At 38.2% G+C, this 22,213-nt stretch overlaps 2 protein-coding genes across 2 annotated transcripts in view; one reads left to right on the top strand and one right to left on the bottom strand.

Annotated features, from left to right (window-relative positions):
- LOC112559010 overlaps nucleotides 1-2,314 on the top strand; it is a 9,020-nt gene extending 6,706 nt beyond the window's left edge. The window contains exon 2 of the mRNA XM_025229825.1: nucleotides 2,242-2,314. Coding sequence (XP_025085610.1) covers nucleotides 2,242-2,303 — 62 coding nt within the window. The 3' untranslated portion in view covers nucleotides 2,304-2,314. The remainder of the gene's footprint in view (nucleotides 1-2,241) is intronic.
- Nucleotides 1,085-22,213, bottom strand: LOC112559552 (CD9 antigen-like). The gene is made up of 9 exons (XM_025230883.1): nucleotides 21,792-22,213; nucleotides 14,304-14,504; nucleotides 9,748-9,826; nucleotides 9,394-9,452; nucleotides 7,376-7,465; nucleotides 6,828-6,911; nucleotides 6,646-6,698; nucleotides 6,287-6,320; nucleotides 1,085-5,798 (listed from the first exon to the last, which is right to left on the bottom strand). The coding sequence occupies exons 1-8, from the start codon at nucleotides 21,855-21,857 to the stop codon at nucleotides 6,305-6,307; spliced, it is 648 nt and encodes a 215-aa protein (XP_025086668.1). The 5' UTR covers nucleotides 21,858-22,213; the 3' UTR covers nucleotides 1,085-5,798; nucleotides 6,287-6,304.

Below are 22,213 nucleotides of genomic sequence, written 5' to 3'. Positions count from 1 at the left end.
AGTTTGTTTTATTGCGCATACGATATATTTTTTAAACCTCTATTTTTCTAACCGTTTTGGTCTCGTCTCGTTAACATGCGCATTTAGTGAGTTTAGAAGAAAAAATATACCTTCGCTCGTCAGTAAGCCCAATCAAGTCAAGGTGGGTAAAACCAACATCACCTTGCGTCATCCGTCAAGAATCTGGGATTCTTTGTCACTGCAGCCATGACCCTTGATACACAAGTTACAGCTGTCAGTCTGCCTATTATGAGCTACGCAAGATCAGTGCCATCCCTCAGTCTCTCTGTGCGCGCTAATTGTCTGTTCTATTGATTACTTCAACTCCTTGCTCGCAGGCTGCCCCTCATACCTCCTCCATTAACTCCAGAAGTACAAAACTCCGCTGCACGTCTGGTGCTTAGAGAGGAAACGATACCATGTTACTCTTCTTGCAGTACAAACTGCGCTAATTTAATTTCTTTACAATTTCTTGCCCTATATTCTCTGAACTTCTCTTACACTACGTCCTAGCCAGACAACTACTGTATGTGTTCTTCATCTGATGACCGTATCCTTTTCCTGTCACCAGAACAACATATGCTCATAGGATTTTTAGTTACTGTACAGCAAAACAATGGAACTCCGTCTTTCTATATCTGCGGCCTACCTACAATTGAATTCTTTAAATCTGCGCTGAAAACACACCTCTTCCTTGAGCATCACTCCTAACACAGTCCACACAATACTAGTCCTTTTTCACCTTTCCCCTCTTTCCCACTTATTGCTACTTTCCTATTTGTTTGCTAATCACTAAATTCTCAGTTCTTGTTACTTGGTTCCTCTTTGCATTTTCTATATTTGTCTTCTATTCATTGTCAGTACTGTTGGTTTTTTTTTCCTTCCATCCCTCATAGGGTGTCCATGATTCATTCTTGTTTTAAGCACAAAGAGCATGCTCCTTACAAGCATGAGTATATCCTATACAATTCTTTCATTTATTCTTATTATCAAAACATCGCAGTTCTTTATTATTCTACTTCTTCCTGGCCTTCACTCATTTGTCACAGATAATATATATATCAGCACATACTTGCAACTCCAATAGTAATTCCAGCATTTATTTTCAGAATATTCATAGAAAGTCTAGGAAAACAACAGTTACCATATTGATAAATTTTCAAAATTAAATGTTTCTTATACTCTTTATAGCAGCTTCCAATATCGATATGCTGAGGATCTTTGAAAGTATTCATGCAAAGACAACAATAAAACCACAGTGTTCTCTTTTCTAATCTGATTTTCAGAACTATTACAAAAAAAATTGAAGTAAAATGAGATTCATTTAGGACAAAAACAAAATACTTACAATTATACAGGTTCTATATTAAAGCTATACACTTTGTTAATAATAAAAGTTACACACCAACAATATCAAAATAATCTGAGCCACACAAAAAGCAGGTGCTTTATAAACAAGGCCACACCATTTGAACATTGAAGAAAGCAATGTCTGTCTCCAAAGAAGTATATCAAGAGCAGCAGTGCCAATACACAACTGAATCCACTCAGTCTTATGATAATTTTATTTTCAACTATTCAACTATAAACCTTAACAGGTATCAACAGATGAAGGGGAACCTGCAGTCATGATTAGGGTATTGTCATAGCTCATTAAAATAATAGCAGACCAATGTGGTGCAACTATCCTTTTCTGACATGACACCATTGATAGTTGTGCACCATATTGGTCTCACACTTGTACACCCCTTGATATTCAGCTGCTGGATTTAATCATGTAGCTCTTGAAATAAAATGATCATCTTTTCAATTATATCACAAAACTAATTATTTCTCAAGCCCTACATTATAAAACTACAAATTTGTTTTAAAAAATGTTAATAAGAATGTCGAGGCATAACCCTTATGACAAGCAAATACTATGTTAAGTAAATATTATTTGAATCTCTCTTATGGCATAATTTTATTAAATTTTTTTTTTGCTTAATCCTTTTACACAAAGTAATGACTTTCAGTGAGAAAAAAAAGGACTGTGATAAGCAAATATGTTTAGTAAAAAATTACAAAATATCCAGTTTCGTCTCAATAGTTTTTGTTTTAATGTCAATATATGAAGAATAGTAATATTTTAAATTCAATATAATAGGAACATGCCTCTGTGTACATATCATATTTGTCTATTTACATGAATTATTAACATAAGCACCATGGTATCATTAATGGGCTTAGTTATGTCCCCAGGATGGTTGACAATGGGAAGGTTACTCACTCTACTTCCTACAGCATCCATTCTTCAGAAGTAGTCTTCATGGAGGTAACACTTTTTACACTTTTTTTTTCACAACTTTTTTTGGAAGGATTGTATCTTTTGATTTCACAATCAGTGAAGAGCACAGTTTCAATGGAATTACTAGCAGTGACAAAAAGCCTAGTGGATAATTGGCAACTGATTCATGTGGGAGTTTTGCAATGACCTGAAAACTGATGCATATGACCAGTTGTGCAAAAAAATAAGTGACATACCCCTTTGAAGAGCAAAAATTTTCCCAGTAAAATCTTATGCTGTATAAATACCTGCAAAGCAGACAATCCAACCTTACTGCACAACAAATGACCCGGTGGGAATGAAGATTAAAAAAAAAAAAAACAAGCTGTAAAGCACCAACTTAATGCCCACAAGTAGCTCAACCTAATGTAGAGGAACCTATTATAAGGAAAGAGGAAATTGTAAGTAGAGGCAGATCTCCAGTGACTAGCATATATTGCACACTTAAAGACTGGTTCTGCTACATCGTTCTACTGGGATCAGCTTTTCATAAAAAAATTAAATATACTTAAAACAAAGAAATGTAATGGTAATCATTGTATTTCATGGATTTAACCTTTTTTCTCCACTAGACAAAAGGTAAGCATCAGCTTATAGTAAAAAGAAATGTTTTTGTTCCTCTCGTTTGTTAACCTTGCTTGTATTTATTCTTCCTTTGGTTCCAGCTAGCTTAAATAGTTCCAATTCTATACAAACAGAAATCTATGTGTTCATAATGTTTCTTTGGGTATGAAAGTGTTATAGACCTTTTTTTGTTCACTTCTAAATCACATACCCTTCACTTCTTAAAACTTCCAGTGACATGTTTTTCAATGTCAAATATTTCTCACTGCTTCATTAGTAAGTAGTGTATTGTGCTTTCAATTACCAATACTTTTTGATCAGGTAAAATATGAAGCAACAAATACAGAAGGCAGAAGGTCAGAGAAAAAAGATGGATGTAGGGTAACTTTCTACTCACGGCTAAGCAGTGCACACAACAATGAGGATTTCAGTTTAGTTTATTTCTTGCTACTCCTCGACGAGCAATATCACGCCGCAGTGAGGATTTATGTACACTAAATGTTCCTACAGACAGCAGCACTCAAAACAGATTTATCTATGAGCGCACAACAATGGAAAAACGTTCTGGATTATATAGTTTAGTCCTTGTTACTCCTTGAGGAGCATAGGGCCGCAACAACACCTCGCCAGCGGACCCAGTTTTGGGCAGCCCCCTTCAGTTGGGCCCAAGTGGTTCTGACGTCCTTTGCCTTGCTTCCTGGAGTATTCCCTTTATAAATCAATAACACTAGAGACTTTTTCACTATGTAGGTCCACATGATAGGTTTTTCACAACCAAAAAAGACAATAAAAAATATTTAAACCTGGCTTTTGACAGGGTTTTTTATGCATGTCATTACTTCATATTTCACATACAAAGTAGGCACCTTTCACTTTGAGAACATGTGTAAGCAGATTCTGCAATCTTATTCCTTTTTTAAAATGTTAAAGTAGAGGGAAGCTTGATGATTTATAGAAATTGAACAATGAAGTGCGTTATTTAACGTAAAAATATCAATGCTAATATTTACTGTTATATCTTTACATACAACATAACTATTTGATGTAAGAATAGTTGGCCAGAATGGTAACTTCCAGCAAAGATAACTATACTAAATGTCTATCTTTCAATTATCTTGATTATTCTAAAATTAGTACAATGAAAATAGTCTTTCTTATCTATTGTATGTTTTCATTATAAATAAATGTCACATGGTATTTTCCAGACAGGAGAGGTGGGGGAATAGGTATTTTACGCTGAGCCAGCAACTAAGACTATAGCACGGCAAGGCAGCCAGCCCTGTAAACAGATGCCACATGCAAAGAAAGAACAGTGTGCTGAGACGAGAGCTAACCTCAGGCCCACTTTCACCAGTGAGCAGGGATACCTGTTGCAGCTGCATAACTGGACAGCCTTTTCCAGGCAGGAGAAGTATATCATTCATGATTTTAAACAACTATATATGTTTTCATATACATTGAAAGAGTCACTACAATGTCGATATGCTTTATCCAAACCAATCCTTTAAACTGTTTAACCTGTGCATGATCTGCTTCATAACATAGTAATGTTTTATTTGTAAGTGTGCATATGAACATTCTGAGACAAATGTGTTGGTTTATTCAGATCTCACCCATTAAAAAAAAACCACATAAACAGAAAAACTGAACTCATTGTAGCTCTTACTAGCTTCTGAAATGGGTTATATTTTCTATATCAAAGTAGTAAAACATTGAGGTGTGAATCTCTAATAAATTTGCTCGCAAAAAACTAAATTGCACAATTCCTAATATTATTTCATACATATATACAATGAACCATTCAATATATAGGTAAATTCATTTAAAATACACTTTCTTCAGTACTCTAAGTGCTGACACTTTGTACAGTATCATAAGTATAATCAGTGTTAACAGTGTTGTTGATAGTAATCAAATAATCAAAAATGGCCATATACATGTACAGCCATAGTCAACAGATACAGAACCTAGTACCAAAAACAATGAAATACTACAGGCGTATTACCTGCGAGAGATACAAAAATAGACACAATATTGAACAATCTTGCTGTCAGCTTCCAAAGCTGAAAACTTAAGGCAGCTCATACACAAAATAAACACTACAATTCCAGTAGCTTCAAGATTTCTACACTTTTAGCACTTTTTCAGAAATGTCGTCAAGCCTAGTTAAATGTATTATTTTAATATAAATTATTAAATAGTTTCTTTAAAACATGAATTCTAAAAATTAACATGGTCTGAAAGTCAGAGACAGCAGCTGTGACTTGCTAAATGCAAAGACACTTGACATGGTTAATTAACAAAACCTGACACAATAGACACAAAGTAACAAATGCTGCAAAGGCCCTCACAAACAGGATAGCATTTTTTGTTTCAGGTAAGAGTGCAGTGTGTGATCATATGATGGCAGTGTTCACAACTGTGTGCCAGTCCTTCTACCAAACATGCATGTACATCTGTCTGTAAAGAATCCTGCAAGTCTATTTACATAGCAAATTGGATAAACAAGCCACAAAGTTGTTTCATCTTGTTGTAACATTGAGCAATTCATAATTTACACTGGGTTGGCAAAGTCATTCATTACTTTATTTTTGAAGGCTGGATGTCTTACTTTAAACCCAAAATACACAGTTGTCAGAATATTGATAATACAGAACACAGTGATAAGATAAACGCTTAAGCACCTGATTACCATGATGCAGTGTTATGAAGTCATGAAGCCAGCATCTGTAATGACTCACTTAGAACCCTATCCTTCTACTTGTTTACGTGATGACTCTGAACAAACAAGTTTCCAGGTGGTCCAAAGCTGTAATTTGCTGACGTTGAATTTTATTATTTCCCCTGACATAGGTACAGTTGCATCTGATGAAGCTGTCAATATACTTTGTGTGCTCCAGTTTACCTGCTTGAAGATTAACATAAGCAATCATGATTTACAAAGCCTCTTTTAATGCATCACTAGTTCTCACACTAGTTTTCCTAATTTGTTCAATACAACTATCTTTGCCGTGCTGCTGTTCTGTGGCACAAATATCTGTCATGAAAGTATTACCAAGTTAACATGCATTGAAACTTATTTAGGCCTTAGGGGAAGAATGACTGAGAAATTGAAAATTTCTTTCAGGGAAATAATAAAATCTGTCATCTCAAATCTTATTGGAGTGACAGGCTTTTGTGAGCTTTTTCCTAAAGAACACTAAGTTGGACATGCTCGTGTGCACTTGTACACATGCACGTATGGAATCCAATCCTTATGGCAGTCTATGTGATGTAATCTTGTGCCTAGACCTAATTCATAAGATTTGTTATTTGTCAGATAATCACTTTTTTATTTTCCCTGACCAACAGAAAAAACAAAAGGGAAGCACCTGCATGTTTATTCATGATACATACCTATCTTTGATTTTTCTTTCAATAGTCTTGTGCGCTGAAATATACAGGTTTTGTTAACAGAAAATAATAATGCATATTTTTGGATGAATTTTAAACAATTACAGATCCCAGGAAACTTTCAATCTCATCAGTTTCAGGTGACTATGGATACCAGTAACATATACAGAAAGTGACTAGTTCTAAAAGCAAGACACCAAAATGTCACATCTTGATATAATTAAATACGCTTGTTTTCAGATTTAGCCATCAACAATACATACCCAGATTAAAAGATTTAATCAACAAATCAGGTTTTTGAAAATGCATTCCAAAAGTGAAAAATCTTTTAACCAAGAAAAAGCACCTTTGGTCACACTTACACTGTGTATCTGATGGCACAACAAAGAACCATGGAGAATATCATTCCAAGGATCTGAAAAGAAAGAAGTACAATGTATCTTTGTCCACAAATAGAAAAATTGAATAAAAAGGAGGAAAAAGAGACCGAAACAAAAGTAAAGGATTTACATTAATTTTGCTTCAAATAGCAAAAATCTCTTACTAGCACAATGGCAATGGCAATTGCCACTCCAGCCACAACAATCAGATGTTCTGCAATCCAGTTGAAAAACTCCTTTTCACAGGGCTAAAGAAAATGTATAGAAACTCAAAGTCACACTACAGAGCAATGAAGTACAGAAGGAATATGAAAAGTATTTAATTTCCCAACTATGCAACAACACATACACATGTAAAAAGACATTAGCTAACAGTGGTAGAGACACATGTATTCAAGCACATAAAAACAGATTAAGAAATAATTCAGGTGTATATTTTTTCTCTCTCTTACACAAACACAGAACCACTATAGCATCTGTAACTGAAAGACTTAAAGGGTTGGGGAGTATCCTGGTCATTCTGCTAAAGAGTTCCACAGCTACTTACACTAAATGATGCAAGATATAAAAAAAACAAGCAGAACAACATATGAACATAGTATTTCTTCCATGAAAGAGTTTTTAAATATTATCAAACAATCTGATGAAAATATATACGTAACGTGAATATTCATGGAAGAGAATATTTAACAACAATGGTTGCAACAAATACCTTATCATAATTTTCTGCAATACATGACTTTGGTACACTGTCATATCTGTCATAATCTTTTGCACCTATTTTGGAACCACAGCAGTCAAACTGTTGACAGAAATGCACCCTTGTAATTCATATTATAAATTTTCCAACACACACATATTAATATAATACACACATTTACTCCAATTTTAAGAAAATCTTTTCCTACCCTTACTAAGTCGTGAAAATACAAGTAATTGTTGCGATATTTGAGTCTGTAAGTACTGTAGGTTGTGCAGGTGAGGAAAAAACTCAATTACCTCCTACTGCTTGTAATAAAACAAAAAGTCAACCTTATTATTCTTGTTATTTGGTTCCTCTTTGTATTTTCTGCATTTGTTTTTATTCATCATTAGTACTGTTGTTTAGTCTTTCACAGTTCATATGTTATTCATTTGTTTTCCTGGTCCTGGTATGCTGTCCATGTCTCGTTCTTGTTTTTGGGCAATAAAAGTGTGCTCCTTAGGAGTGTGAGTATGCATGCACTTTACAAATTTTACATTTATTATTATTAACCTACATTAAACTCAAGAAGTGATAGCTAATATGTCTGAATACAAGTAATACTTATAGGCAATGCTTGATCTCTCTTACATGAAAATTTTGTATGGCATCAGGGAAAAACAGAATTTCTACTTTGTAACTCTAGAAAATAAATAGTATTTTCAGAATCATTACAGAAATGAAACAGTGGCAGATCAAGACAAGTCTTAAGCACCATAATTAATGATTGCTTTGGTACCTCATTTCAGGGACAAGCCTGCATCCAATACTAGTCTCTTGTGGAATTAAAAAGTAGCAATAAAAACATTACAATGTCCCATACACAGCCTTGTGACCAAAGTGTTACGACCTTAAATAGTTCATCGCATCAAGGGCATAGCATGTGAATGGCAGACTGCAACTTTCTTCTGATGATGACTTTAGTGTCTAGCACTTTTTCTAAACAATCAGGTGTATCAAGAGCGCTTGTTTAGGGCGTGTACCGCTGGCAGTCTTGTTCCCTCCACCCCACATCCCCTTCCACCCAATTCCTTGGGCGCACAATTGGCACAGCTCGTGATGGACACCAACAATGGGTGACGTAGTACCCAAACTGTCCAGTATAAATAGCAGGCAAAAGTAATTGCTTGCACCTGTTTACCTGAAAGGAAGCTGGTCCTTGGAAAAGCAGTAAAACTTTGGTTCAAGAGTACAAGATCAGTACCAATTTGCCGCAAGGTGTTTTGGTCCGCTGGAAAGTGGCTCATGTCACTCAATCCCCTCTTTCCCTACCCCGGGGAGTTAGGTGCTAGGTTTTAGTAGACTAGGTAGGTAGGTTAGAATAGATATAGTAGTTGTATGTGTAAATTATGTAAATAAATATGTCTTTGAACCTATTTACCTGTGTGAGTGCATTAGTCCGAATAAATGCTAGCGTATCGTACCTGTTCTCGTCATGTAAATGAGGTGTATCACTAGCACGAGAGAGATTTGTGTTGCCCGTGTAGTTGTGACAGCAGCAGATAGAAAACACATGAAGATCTGTGGAATTGACATACCAAAGAAAAGACACTTTTGTCTGAGAAAGAAAAGCAGGGTCTTTTGTTGATTCCAAGGTCAGCTGAGTGCGGGTGCGTAGTGGACGGGAAAAAAAGAACACAACGCGAGGTTGATATTGAGCTAGAATTTTTAGTGGAAAATTCTCCTTGGGAATTTCCGTCCTCTTCCCTGGAACACCAAGGAGGAACGGATTGATTAGGCGCTAGGAAAGTTGGGGCGGGGAGGCTGCAGATGTTGGCTTTAGCAAGGAACGTCGTCAGTCCCGGCTACACAGGTAACCGTTTCTGATAGTAGATCAGACAGTCCACCATTTATAGACCAAAGCAAGACTTGAAACTGTGATCTACTTTGAAGACTACCACAGTAGCCACATTGTTAACATCATGAACTCGGCTATATGATTAATATAAATAAAATGTTGATCAAGACAAAAGAATTATTTTCTGTACTGTTTGCTGAATTCCATCCATAAAGCTGGCACTCTGTTCATTGGTTTCGTAGTCTCTGACTGCAGCATTTAGCATTTCACCAATTTCTCCTTAAGCTGTCAACAAAATTCAGTCATTGGATGTGACAATCTTCACTTTTTTCTGTCAGAAGTTTTGACTTCTACAAACAGCTGTCACAAAAACATTATAAGATCTCTTGAAAAATAAATGATCTAGACATTTTTTAAATTATCTCATCAAAATGAGAACATATGTTTGAGTATGTATGTGTATCATTGTTTATTATCAAAAACCAGATTAGTGCTTAAAAAAAGAAACTAATATCAAAGATAGGCTGTGCTGTAACATCTGTACTCACTGTGTCCTTCTCAACAACAGCCCAGATGCCGGCACCTAGCAGAATGGCAAAGATGATGAACAGGAGAAGAAAAAACTGGAAAAAAGGCAAGTACATTAAATTTCTCAAAAGAGTGTACTGCTCTCACTGAAGAACAAAAATAACAGTGAAAAATGCAATGAGATCATGCTAGTTTGCTAACAAGAAGAATTAACAATAATAATAATAAATGTTTATAAATTTTATCCCAACAAAAATGGATTCAATGCACCTATATGAAGACATTTATCAGTAGGCAGCAAATGCATCTTACAAACTCTTTCACTATTGTTCAAACCACACAAACAACAGATGTTGGAGGAAACTGTAGTTCTCAGAAAAAACCCACAGATGGTCAGCCCTTAAAACAGGTTCACATTCAGAGTGAGATATGTCAGAGCAGAAATACAAACCTATGACACCTGATTCTCACTGTCAAGGTGACAGGCACTTTACCCATTGTGCCAAGCCAACTTAATTAATTATAAATTAATAAATTACAGTTTATTACTTAACATTTCTACTTCAGATAAGACAGACACATGCAACAAGCTGAGAAAACATTAAGCTTCCACTTCTTGGATTTTGATCAAAGTAGTGCCATCATCAATCTGTTTTCTGTGTCAAAGGGTCTGGGAATGCAAAGAATGTAGCCAATAGTCACACCCCTCCCAAGAGAGGAAACAGGAAACATTGCCATAACTACAGAAACATAGTCCAAGCAAAGTCATGCTGAAGGTCATACAGAATCACATCAGCATCACCACAGAGCAGCTGCTCACAGAAGAACAGGCTGGTTTCAGACCATGCAGAACCACAATTGAGCAGATCTTCAATGGTTGCATCCTTATAGAGAAACATCTTCAGCATCATCAGGACCTTTATCACAGCTTTGTCAACTTTAAAAAGGCATTCGACAGAGCATAGAACGAGGGGCTAAGGCATGTGATGCGAAAATACAATATCAAAGAAGGTCTTGATCAAGTCACCAAAGCGCTATTATAATAGCTCAGCGACTGCAGTACAGCTGGATAACCAAATAGGACCTTACTTTTGCATCACACAAGGTGTACATCAATGAGGTACCTTATCACCTATGCTGTTTCAAATCTACTTAGAGAACATCATGCATGAAATCCTCCATGACCATCAGGCCAACTTGCAATCTACACTTTGCAGATGACATAGATCTGTTAGCAGTCCGTAACAAAGAACTGCAAGACTTTGCCAACAGTCTGACAGACAGTTCGAACACATATGGATGTTTGTTTTTAATGCCGTGCCAGCAACTAGGGCTATATCATGGCAACAAAAGTAATCTTAACTAAACCTCCCAAGTGATATAACCATAACATCCTTTAAAAAAGGTGAACACAAGAAGTAAACAATATGTAAAAGAGTGGGTAAAGCATAAAAAAGGGGTGGTGAAGCTAAAAAAGACCACCAACAAACCAAAAATCAAAAGAAAACAATTATCAGGACATAAAATTTCTTAAATCTTAAGGTAAAGTCCTATTCTCCGAAAGAATGTAAAGACTGCTGCCAATGGGACGGACCTTAACAAAGAAAAAAAGAATTTTCTGTTAAAAAAACTGCTGACGGAAAATCTGAAACTCAGGACAAACAATCATAACATGAACCACATTAAAACTTCCCCTGCATCATGGACTAACGGGTGGTGGTTCACCTTGTAAGATGTGTCCTTGCATAGCATAGGTGTGTCCTAACTTTAATCTAGCAAGGACCACCTCATCCCACCTCACAGGATGGCACGAAGGTAGGCGATCGGAAAGACAGGGAAGAGTGGCATATAATTTACTTTGGCCCAGAGTATCCCAGTTGCATTGCCATAGGACTGAACGTAGACCGAAAGAAAGGTTTACAGTCTGATGATACCAGCACCTGTAACTTGCCAGGGAACTGACATGCAGCCTTGGCAGCCTGGTCTGCTTGAAAATAGCCTGAGATACCAGCATGGCCAGGAGCCCAAATAAAAACAATGTCCTTGTTTCGCTGAATAAGTGTTGCATGAATTTTATGAATCTGGACCACAAGAGGGTGGTCAAAATCATTGGAAATGAGAGCTTGGAGGGCAGAAAGAGAGTCTGAAATAATCAAAATGTTGTGCTCCAAAGAGCGGTGAACATGCTGCAAGGCTAGCAAGATAGCGTGAAGTTCGGCAGTGAAAATAGAGCAGCCATCTGCCAGTCGGATTGAAGCAGTCTGTTGCGGTTGGCAGGAGAACTGCTGCCGCAGCGACTGGGCCACCACTTGGGATTTTGGAGCCATCTGTAAAGATAGAGCAGAATCCAGGATAGTCAGAAAGGAGTTCATGAAAAAGTTGGTGAAGGATGGGGTCACTAGTGTCCCCTTTTTAAAAAGCTGTAAGATCAAGATGAATCTCTGGAACAGGAAGGGTCCAAGGAGGAGCTGGTAGTAGAGAAAGAGGCTCTACCGTTGAACATCTACTACAGCAGCTTGTAGGTGAGGTGCTACATGGAGTGATAATGGCTTTTGTTCCTGGGTACAAATGACATACAGGCAACACACTGAGGTCCGAAAACAGCACGTTAAGCAGGGTTTCCAGGATGAGCTTTTAAATGACAGACACGATAGCATGAGTTTCAGGCTACATAGAGAAAGTTGAGGCTCACCAACTTCTGTGTACAAACTTTGTGCAGGAGTGGTGCGGAAGGCAAACAAACAGATGCAGAGCCGTTTATGATGGATAGGATCGAGAAGGTTGAGGTAGGACTCTCGAGCAGAGCCATAGATGATGGATCCATAACCTAGCTTAGAGCGGACCAGGCCACAATAGACAAAGCAGGACCATGCACATAAGGCCTCAACCAGAGTCCGCCACCGATGAAACCTGCTCCAGGTGACCCCATGTCCAGCCCTTTCTTTCCATCTCCCTTTCCACCGTTCTTCTCCAAGTTTCCTCAAAGAAGCAACAAGGAATAAACTAAACTAAATGCCAAATTGGAAGATGATGACACCAACAGGGAACTCATCATGGGAAGACATAGCGTCGGCACCAGCAATGAAAAAGAGAAGCTCTTCACAGACTTCTGCACTTTCAATGACCTTGTCATAGGTGGCACTGAGTTCCCACACAAGACAACTTGGACTTCCCCTGATGGCCAGACAGAAAACCAGATTGACCATCTAACAGTCCGAGTGAGGAGAGGTGCAGATGTTGGTTCAAACCACCAGTTCTTAGTGGCAGTCTTCAAGATTAAGCTGAAGTCCTTCATTGATCCAGCAGGCAGACCACACCACAAGCTCAATGCTCAATACCTCAAGAACAAGGAAACAAGGGAAATTAATAACTGTGAAGTCAAGAGTAAGTATGAGGCACTTTCAGGACTGACAGAAGAATCAGTGGAAGAACACTGTCAACACTAAAGAGCATTTGCAAGACAACCTGTACAGTTGTTCTAGGGAAGAGGGAAAGAAAACACAAGGAATGGATGACCCCAGAGACCTGGGCAAAGAGTCAAGAAAGGGACTAAAACAGTGTCAAGATCAACAAGAGAAGGAAGATCTCAGAGCTGAATATTGGGAAGCCAACCGCCAAGTGAAGAGGTCTGTCAAAGAGTACAATAGACACTTCACCCATGAACTGACAGAGGAAGCAGAAACTTCCCTGTAAGAAAGTATTAACAATTAAGCATCATCCTTCCCAAGCGTTTACAAACAGCAAGGTTACAATACACAGAAAAAAGCAAGTCACTTCACTGAAAAGCCTTTCCTACACCACTATTAACCACATCCCTTCTTCCAAAGGCTTCCTGTAGCAAGGTGCAAAAATGTTCTGAACAATGCACCCTATAAATGACCTGGTGTCTGATATCTCTAAGCAGTCTAAACACTTTTGATTGAGTGCATTAATTATGCTAATGTTTACCTTCCTCAGAAAGAATTGGCAGACAAGTAAGGCTGATGAGGTGTGATTTTGACACATCAGACACAAAGATACTATGCATGTAGATGTACCGCACTACACTCAAAACTAATAAATACATATCAATTGTGCTGTCTTACAATAGGACACTTATTCAAAGTAATCCAATCAAAGTAAAAATGACAGAAGCAACATGTGACAGCACATGGGCACCTGGGTACAGTTGTGTAAGCCATGACACATCACTGTCTACAGTCTGTGTCTGAATGCACCATGACACATTATTGCTCACAATGTCAACACAGAGTACCATTTTCTAATTACATTATTTAGCTCATTAATGAACAGTTATGTGGTATGTCTTTCCCTGATAGGACATTTGGAGAGGAACATACTAAAAAAAAAAAACCATTAAGCACACAAGATAAGCGTAAGTACTTCAGCTTGACAAAACTATTTGTGGCAGCAACCAATATTAATTTTACATCATCCTTCTTGACAAGGCCAACAGATCGTTTGCCATGATACTGTCTTTGATAATAAACTTAAAAAGCATATTCTCTCTATAAACTGACCTTTCAACAGGTTTAAACACAACTTATACAGGAGACAAATTGAGTCACTCACTGCTCCTAGCATGCACTGGCTCTCCCTGATAGCACCACAGCAGCCAAGAAATCCAATCACCATGATGATAATACCAATAGCCATCAGTATGTAGGCCAGGGTGAAGAACACATTGATCTCCTCTGCTTGGTTTACGTACTTGGCCACATTGGGATCCACACGCAGCCAAATACCCACACCAAGGATGGCACAACCTAAAAGCTGTCACAAAACAGTTTCAATAAGTCAAAATATCTACACACTTCATTATCATCTTATTCCAGTATATTGCAATAGTACTTCTAGGGAACTGTATCAATATAATGACTATATTTTGGAATTATTCTGAAAGCAATGACTTGAAATTAAATTATTAAACAATGTGTTAATATTCTTAAGCCTAAAAATGCTTAATCATAATATTATTTGCAGATAATCTCTTTCAGTAATGAATAAGCACCTCATAGAAGTCTCGATAATTTTGTAGTGTATCACACATTACTAAAAACAGTTTCTTTGTAAACATGACTGAATCGAAAGTCTTAACTACTTTTATATTTGGGCCATTTATGTGAGTTTCCATTAAACAATTCTAAATTCTGTAAAACTTTCTTTTTCTTAAGTATGTTTCAACTGTATTTATATCATAAGGAGCTCATGCAGCTCTGAGTGGATAAAATATGAGTCACACAGTAATAATTCTTCAGTATTTTAATTAATAATACCCCAAAAAATCAAAAATAATTTAAAATTTTGCTAGCAAGATCAGACATTCAATCATTGGATCATTGGATTCAATCATCATCTTGGACTCAATTATGGCACCTAACAGCATCTCCTTTAATCTTCTCCTGGAATGCTCTCTGATCAACTTTTGAAGCCAATGTAAAGGCAATTATTCTGAAAGCCAACACCTTGCCAGTCAGACCCAATACTCATAAGGTTTCTAAATGAGTGCTTAGATTTTTTACTTCCTGCCATCACAAATATTGTAAATGTCAGCTTGTCATCAGATGCTCTCCCACCTTTGTTTAAAAATGCCCTGGTGATGTCACTCCTGAAGAAGTCCAGGCTTGACGTCAGCCTGTTGAACAACTACTGCCCAGTTTACAACTTGTCTTTTCTCTCAAAGATCACCGAGAAGGTAGTTTTGACAGCTGTTTGCATACTTACAAGAGCACCACCTTATCCCCCAAGCTCAGTCGGCATATAGATCTTTTCACAGTACCAAAACTACTTTAATTAATCACCCAAATTATATGCCCTTGACAGTGGTGATGTTTCTGCCTTAACGCTACTGGACCTGTCTGCTGCATTCGACACTATCAACCACTCTCTGCTCTTTCGCAGACTCCACACCTTCTACAGAATTTCAAGACTAGCACTAGTATTTTTGAACTCCTATCTCACTGATAGGATGCAGACTGTGTTCATTAATGGTCAAACATCTCACCCTGCTCCACTTTCAAATCAAATCAAGCTTTATTGTCAGTCCGAGGAAATTTTTCTTTTGCTCACAAGCCCACTTTCCTGAATTGCACAAATTTTGCATTTATTATTATTATATTAAAGTTGTGTTCATAAGCCCGATGATTATTTTCATTTGTTCTGTGCTAGCTATTTAAGATAACTAAATGCCCACTAAATATGTGTATACACAACAATGCAAGCAGTAACATCTGCTAGCTGGAATGCATGAGAGTATGTTTTAAGAAAGCGTGCATGAGTGAGTGAAAGGTTCACTGTAGTCGGGAGAAAACCGAGTTTGATCATTTCTATGCCAGTCACCAAAGAAGAGAGACACTGTAGTTAATTTCTGTGTGAAAGAGACCAGGAAATCGGAATAATTCCTTGCTTAGTCAAGGTATGGGACGAGTTATCTTTATTGCTTTGGATATCTTTATAACAGTGGGAGAATGGTGTGAAAACTTAATATTTTGCTGGAAGTCTTGTTAATGGAAGGAGGTATTGTTGTTTCTTGTTGTAACAGTAGCAGTTAAAATTCAATATGAATATTCACAGCCAAGTAAGGATTTTAGGAATTACCAAGGGGAAGGAAAGACGAATCAAAGTGTTTTGTCACCAGCCAGGTGTGTCTGCCTTGTCAGCACCTGCTTTTCTGAAGTCTTGAAGTGTATCATCGCAAGCCTGGAGTGTTAACCTAATCGACACTCGCAGCTCTGAGGTACAGACACTGTATCATCGTCAGCCTGGCATGTTGGCCTCAACAACCCCAGCAGCCCCATATTATAGTATTCAAGGGAGATTATTCAGGGGAGTGTATATGTGTAAGTATGATCATTCCTGGACTTCACCGACCATAAGTGAGAATTGTGGGAACTACTGAAGTAACTTTTGTTTATAGAGATTGGATGACTGGAAGGTTGAGAGTCATCTATGACAATGGTGTGCTTTTTATGGTTTACAGTCATTTAATGTATTGATTTGAATTAGGTGAACTTTACTGCCCTACCCTAAAATAAATACAAGCTCCCGAATAATATAGAATTGTAAATGCACAAATCTTTTTAATCTGTTGTAAGAAAGGACATGTGTGGGATGCAGTGTGTCGTTCCCAACAAAGTCATTTATGACCCTGGCCCTATGCAGTCTGGCATTGTCGTTCTGAAGAACAGTCCCATCACTCCAATGGCCTGCAGTACAGAGGATGTAGAACGTTATCTCTGTATGCCATGCCTGTCAGGATGCCTTGCACCAGGTAGAGGGGAGTTACATAGGCTCTTTATCTGACGACCCTCCACCTTACACCACAATGGATCCACTACCATTGCGATCATGCTCCACCATAGTGGGATAGATTGGTAACTGTCATCTCAAGATGTGGATTTGGCCATCATTGAAGGACCTGGTAAAACGAGATTCATCAGTGAAGAAGACTGCAGCCTACTATTGCCTTGTCCATGCCAGATGGTGTGGTGCCCATAAAAGACAAGTATCGTGGTGTGCAGGCATCAGGACAGGGTGGACAGTAGACTGCCTTGACCAAAGATTGCTCTCTCTGAGCCGCTTGCGAACTATCTATTCACACTGATGGCTATTTGTAGCTGTTCTCTGAGTGTGCTGGCAATGGCTGTTCTCTAAGAACCTGTCCAGCTGTCTCGTAGTTGACCGCAGGCATCCTATGTCTTCACTCTGCAACACTTTTCATTGTATCGTAGTGGTTGTGCAGAGTTTGACAAAGTGAGCAGCTTCAAATTTCTGAACACTTACACCCCACTTCAGCCATGCAACGACCCTCCCTTAGTCAACAGTACTTAATCATACTCTCTAAGGCATGATTAAAAAGGTTCATAGAAACATGCTATAAATACTGTAAAAAAGTATTTTCTTTGTGGTTAAATTGCTAAGAGCACCAACTGTATCACTCCCATCAAGAAGCAAGGAGATACAAAGGGGACTAAAACACACCACCCAGAGGCAGGAAAATGCAGATGGGCCTCGAGAGAGAATTTATCACCTTCTATTTATCACCTTCAGAGGAATCAACCCAATATCAAAGGGTAACTATAGGGACACCCAACCTGTAGGAGACAGCTTGGCCAAACACATATACACAATATACAATCAGGGCCGGTTCTACCATTAAGTGAATTAGGTGGTCGCCTAGGATGCAGTCACAGAAGAGCGCAAAAATAGCTGCTGCTTTTTTTAAAAGATGAATTATGTTAGGGAAAACTATAATTTTTATAGAATGACATTTGCAGGACTCCTTTCCTCTGCTTGTAATTCGGCCACCATGCTAGTTTATCAGATTAGGACTGGACAAAGTATGTTTAAGCCTATGTTTATTGTTTGAATTTTGAGTTAAGAAAATTGCCTCGATGTATAATTATACCTATATTTTTGTTAAAAAAGGTTGGGAGGCGATGAGGGGGTGGGGTGCAGTATTTGTCTCTCGCCTAGAGTGCAGCACAGCCCACATTGCTTCCGCAAACTCTCCGCCCTACTGTAACTACAACTGCGACTACTCCTCTCTTCCTCCTAACGCTCATCCTCACCAGGCGGCTCTAGTCAAGGCCACGCGGCGACACCTAACACTGGCAGCTACCACATTTAATTTGTTACAGCCACAGTTAATTTCATATTTTTATACTGTACCTCAATGTGGACAACCAGCATTTCGTAAAAATTCAATAGTGTTTATTAGTTGGAATGGCCATTGTATCTTTCTTTAAATTGGTTCTTGTGATGAAAGTATCTTAATTACAAAGCTTAAAAAAGAAAACTCGATCAAATCTATTAATCTAGGCTGTTCATTTCCCTAACCATCAGTACCTATAATGCCTCAGGTATTAAAAGTTATTATTCAAGTAGCGTGTCTGAGCATACTGATGGCGATTCAACAATTTTACTCCATGAAATGCCACGCTGGAAAGACTACGCCAACATGCATAATCGCAAGCATATTTGCTTCTGAAATTACAGGCTTTTAGGGGCTGATGAGGTGGGTAGGAAAGGGCATTTCACATCCATTTATCGCGAAATGTCGCAAGTCGGCAAGAGCAATTGCACTTAACTGACCTAGTGCCTACCATCTGCGTGCTGCAGGAAAGCAAGACGTTTCTTGCTGCTGCTACCTGACTTGGATTCGCCTTTTGAAGAAATCGACATAGCTCGGCAAACACCACTAATGGCATGCGCGTATTAATAGAACCCGCGAAGCACCCTGGGCCTGCGTGGGAATTTTTTTTTTTTTCCCCAGAACAATGTTTTATATACATATATATGGACCTTACTCGAGCCTTCTGATTGGCTAACCCGCTCATGTGACTTTTTGTCCAACACATGGCTTTGTACAAACACACGTCGCCTTATTTTGGGTTTTCAGATTCAGAGATTCTGTGATGTTAATAAGCATCTGCTGCGCTTCATTAAAGGTGAAATTGTACATTCGCTGGAGTGTAGCTTTGTATGAAGCATGCAGGCTCATTGTCGTGCGGTGTAGGGTCTGTAGGACTATCGTAGTTAACGATAAACATCTATGTTTTAATTAATGTCCGTCGATTGTTTCAAGCTCGCAGTCTCCGCTATATTCACATTCGCATACAAAAGCGATTTTTGTTGAATCGTAGTTGTTTCTTCGTAATTTTGCTTTTCAACATTTAAAATTTCGTCACTGAATACAGAAATAAAAAAAAAGCTTTATCCGATTAGAGAAAGTTGGAGCTGGGTTATAAGAATGGACCGTACGTATATAGACCAGAAAGCGTTGAACACTTGAAGGGTAGTGATGATTAAAATCAGCAAACGAAAATCCAGGAGTAGTGATTGCGTCTGGACTATATTAGATGATGAAGACAAATGGGACACGGGCTCAGGAAACACTTCAGAAGAGTTGCAGGCAAAATGCAGTGAAAAGCGCAGATTAACATAGCAGACAACAAACATGATGAAAACCCAGAGGCACTACAAGAAACAACAACAAAAACCAGGAGAACTTATATCCCATATATACACGTCCATGCCTACAGCCTGTATGCCAAAGGGACATCACTCTCATATTCTGTCACTGTGAGCATTGCGGTGTAAAAAACAGCTATGACCGATGAAGTAGTTGAGTAAAAATATCTTCAGGCGTAGACTCAGGCCAGCAGTATACTTATCTATTGCATCACAGTTGGCAAAAGTATGCAGTTTTGCCAGCAAGGGTGAAAAAAATGTATGGACCAGGAGATACTGGACAAATATTTCTTCATAAGCAATTGTGGACTAACAAATACAGTATTCTTTAATGCTCCTGAATACCATGCAGTAATTTTCACAATAAGTGTTCTGCATAAATAACCACCATAAACTGGCATATTTAAGTCTTAATTATAAAGAGTTAAAGTAATCCTGCTCAGAAAGTGGAACCAGTTACAGGCAAAGCAATAAAACCTGTGTGTAGATTATAAGTATATATGATTAGAAAAATGCCTTTAAAAAACGTTGAAGGCATTTACTTTTCTGAGACAGCCTTAAAGCAGATCAGCTAATTAAGTTATATAACCACAACAGCTTAAGACACACTGGTGCTCTCTTTCAGTATCTATAGTCATACCAGCATGTCATAGCAAACTCTAGTAAAAATAGAAACATATTATAATCACATTATATCCCCACAACTTCTTGTTGTGATATTCTACATAGCCAAAGTAAACTGAGTTAAAATATTCAGCAACCCACCTGATTCTATATAGCTCAATTACAGAACATTTTAACACAATCAGCAACACCACGGTTAAGCTATTTAAAGATATATCTTGACAATCAGTGTCATCAAATCTGCATATTATCGTTGCATTATTGTTCGTGTGCAGCACACAGGAGCCGTCAAAAGTTTACAAGAATATTTGTTTTCCTTGATTCCGTACAGACTGTCTTCAATTACTTCTTCATTTAAAGGCTTAAAAGTTCCAGTGTGATGAAGAACATTTTGGTCATTTCATAGGATCACACTATCACACTTTATGTAAAGGAAAAGATTTAATTTAAACTGATTTTCCTAGATATGCAGTTATGAAAGAACTCAAATCAACCGAATTGCTGAATGATTTCAGAACTCCGCACACTTAACACTTCACAGAGTCCATCTATGCCTTTTAACTAACTTCCTTCTGTCATGGTGGACTGGTGAAGCATTGTAATCTTACAGTCATTATGTAATATTTGATTTATTAACACTTCCTCCATGTACCTGAAACTCTACAGATAATGTATTGTCAAGATGTAGAACAATTATTTATTTCTCAAGGAAAGGTTTAAAAACCATTTGTAAAATTGTGGAAGTGTAGTGCAGTTGGTAACATGACATAGCCTGCTTGCTACATCTTGCCCAAGCACTTTCACAGAATGTAGAATATGTCCTGGATAGTTGTTCGTTTTATGTTTTGGTGGGTTTTTTTTTTTAATATTTGGGAATGGATAGTATGGAATGTGCAAAAACATTGACCTTGAACCTAGCAGTCGGTGGTATGGCAGTCGCTGCAGATCTCTGGTGGTAGTCATCGATGACTGTTGAGTGACGGAATTGAAGGGCTATTTTATGCCTCGAATGGCAATGCATATGATCAAGAAATACCAAATAAAACAACTTAAACTGAATTATGTTTGGTTCCGATCGTGATGGACGCGTCTATTTCCTTTTTAACTAATGAATTTTTTCCTCGCCACGTAAACATTCTGTTGCTGCATAGCTGAGATCAGCAGTTGTCTACTTCACCACTCCGAAAGTTGGCAGACGCTCCAATGGCCTAGTCAGTACATTGTAACACGTTCTGCGCTATATCTAACATTTAACAACCAATCTTATAATCATTTCTGCGCAGACTTCACATTTAAAAGCATCAACAACCTTTAAACGAAAGATTATGTAAAAGGTAGTGTAGAGAGACCTGTTACTGCACTACCCAGTCGCAGCGCGCGCATTTGGATTAAGGTCGGACCCCAACTACTCCGGGTTTCGCTTTCCGCCAACTACTGTAATCCATGCACGAATATACTACTCACCCAAAAAAGGAGATTGAATGCGAACATCAGATATTTGATGCACGCGTAGCAGCTTCCTAAAGCCATGTTTGGATGTGAATGACTGCAGCAAAAATATCCAAGAACACCAACAGTTCGACGAGGTCTGGTTACGCAGCTTCCAGTTCCACTCAAACCATAAACACAGCGGCTGGCCTTCTTGTCTGCCTTCCTGTCGCACACCGCGCGGCTAGCCCAACAGCCTCTCCTCCGTTCAACCGCTCACACAGCCTGTCTAACCTGGGCGTCTACACTTTAGAAGAGATAAGCTGAGCAGGCAGGAGCGAAAGGATGGCAAAAGCCGATGTTAGTAGGGAGTGTGCGGCGGTCCTGAAACAGCGCTATTGGAGTAATCACTGTCGTGAAAGCACGTAGCATGGAGAGGTTTGTGCATCTACTGCGTC

Source organism: Pomacea canaliculata, linkage group LG3 (assembly GCF_003073045.1).
Source record: "Pomacea canaliculata isolate SZHN2017 linkage group LG3, ASM307304v1, whole genome shotgun sequence".
NCBI classification, from domain to species: domain Eukaryota; kingdom Metazoa; phylum Mollusca; class Gastropoda; order Architaenioglossa; family Ampullariidae; genus Pomacea; species Pomacea canaliculata.
Note: the sequence above shows the minus strand (reverse complement) of the source record. Positions and strands in the feature narration are given on the sequence as shown.

Excerpts from the sequence above, each read along its gene's own strand:
- LOC112559552 (XM_025230883.1), bottom strand. The coding sequence starts at position 21,857 with ATGGCTTTAGGAAGCTGCTACGCGTGCATCAAATATCTGATGTTCGCA. Across the intron at positions 6,912-7,375 it reads TTGCAGAAAATTATGATAAG|CCCTGTGAAAAGGAGTTTTT; the intron begins GTATTTGTTGCA and ends CATTTTCTTTAG. Across the intron at positions 6,699-6,827 it reads TTGCCATTGCCATTGTGCTA|ATCCTTGGAATGATATTCTC; the intron begins GTAAGAGATTTT and ends CTTTCTTTTCAG.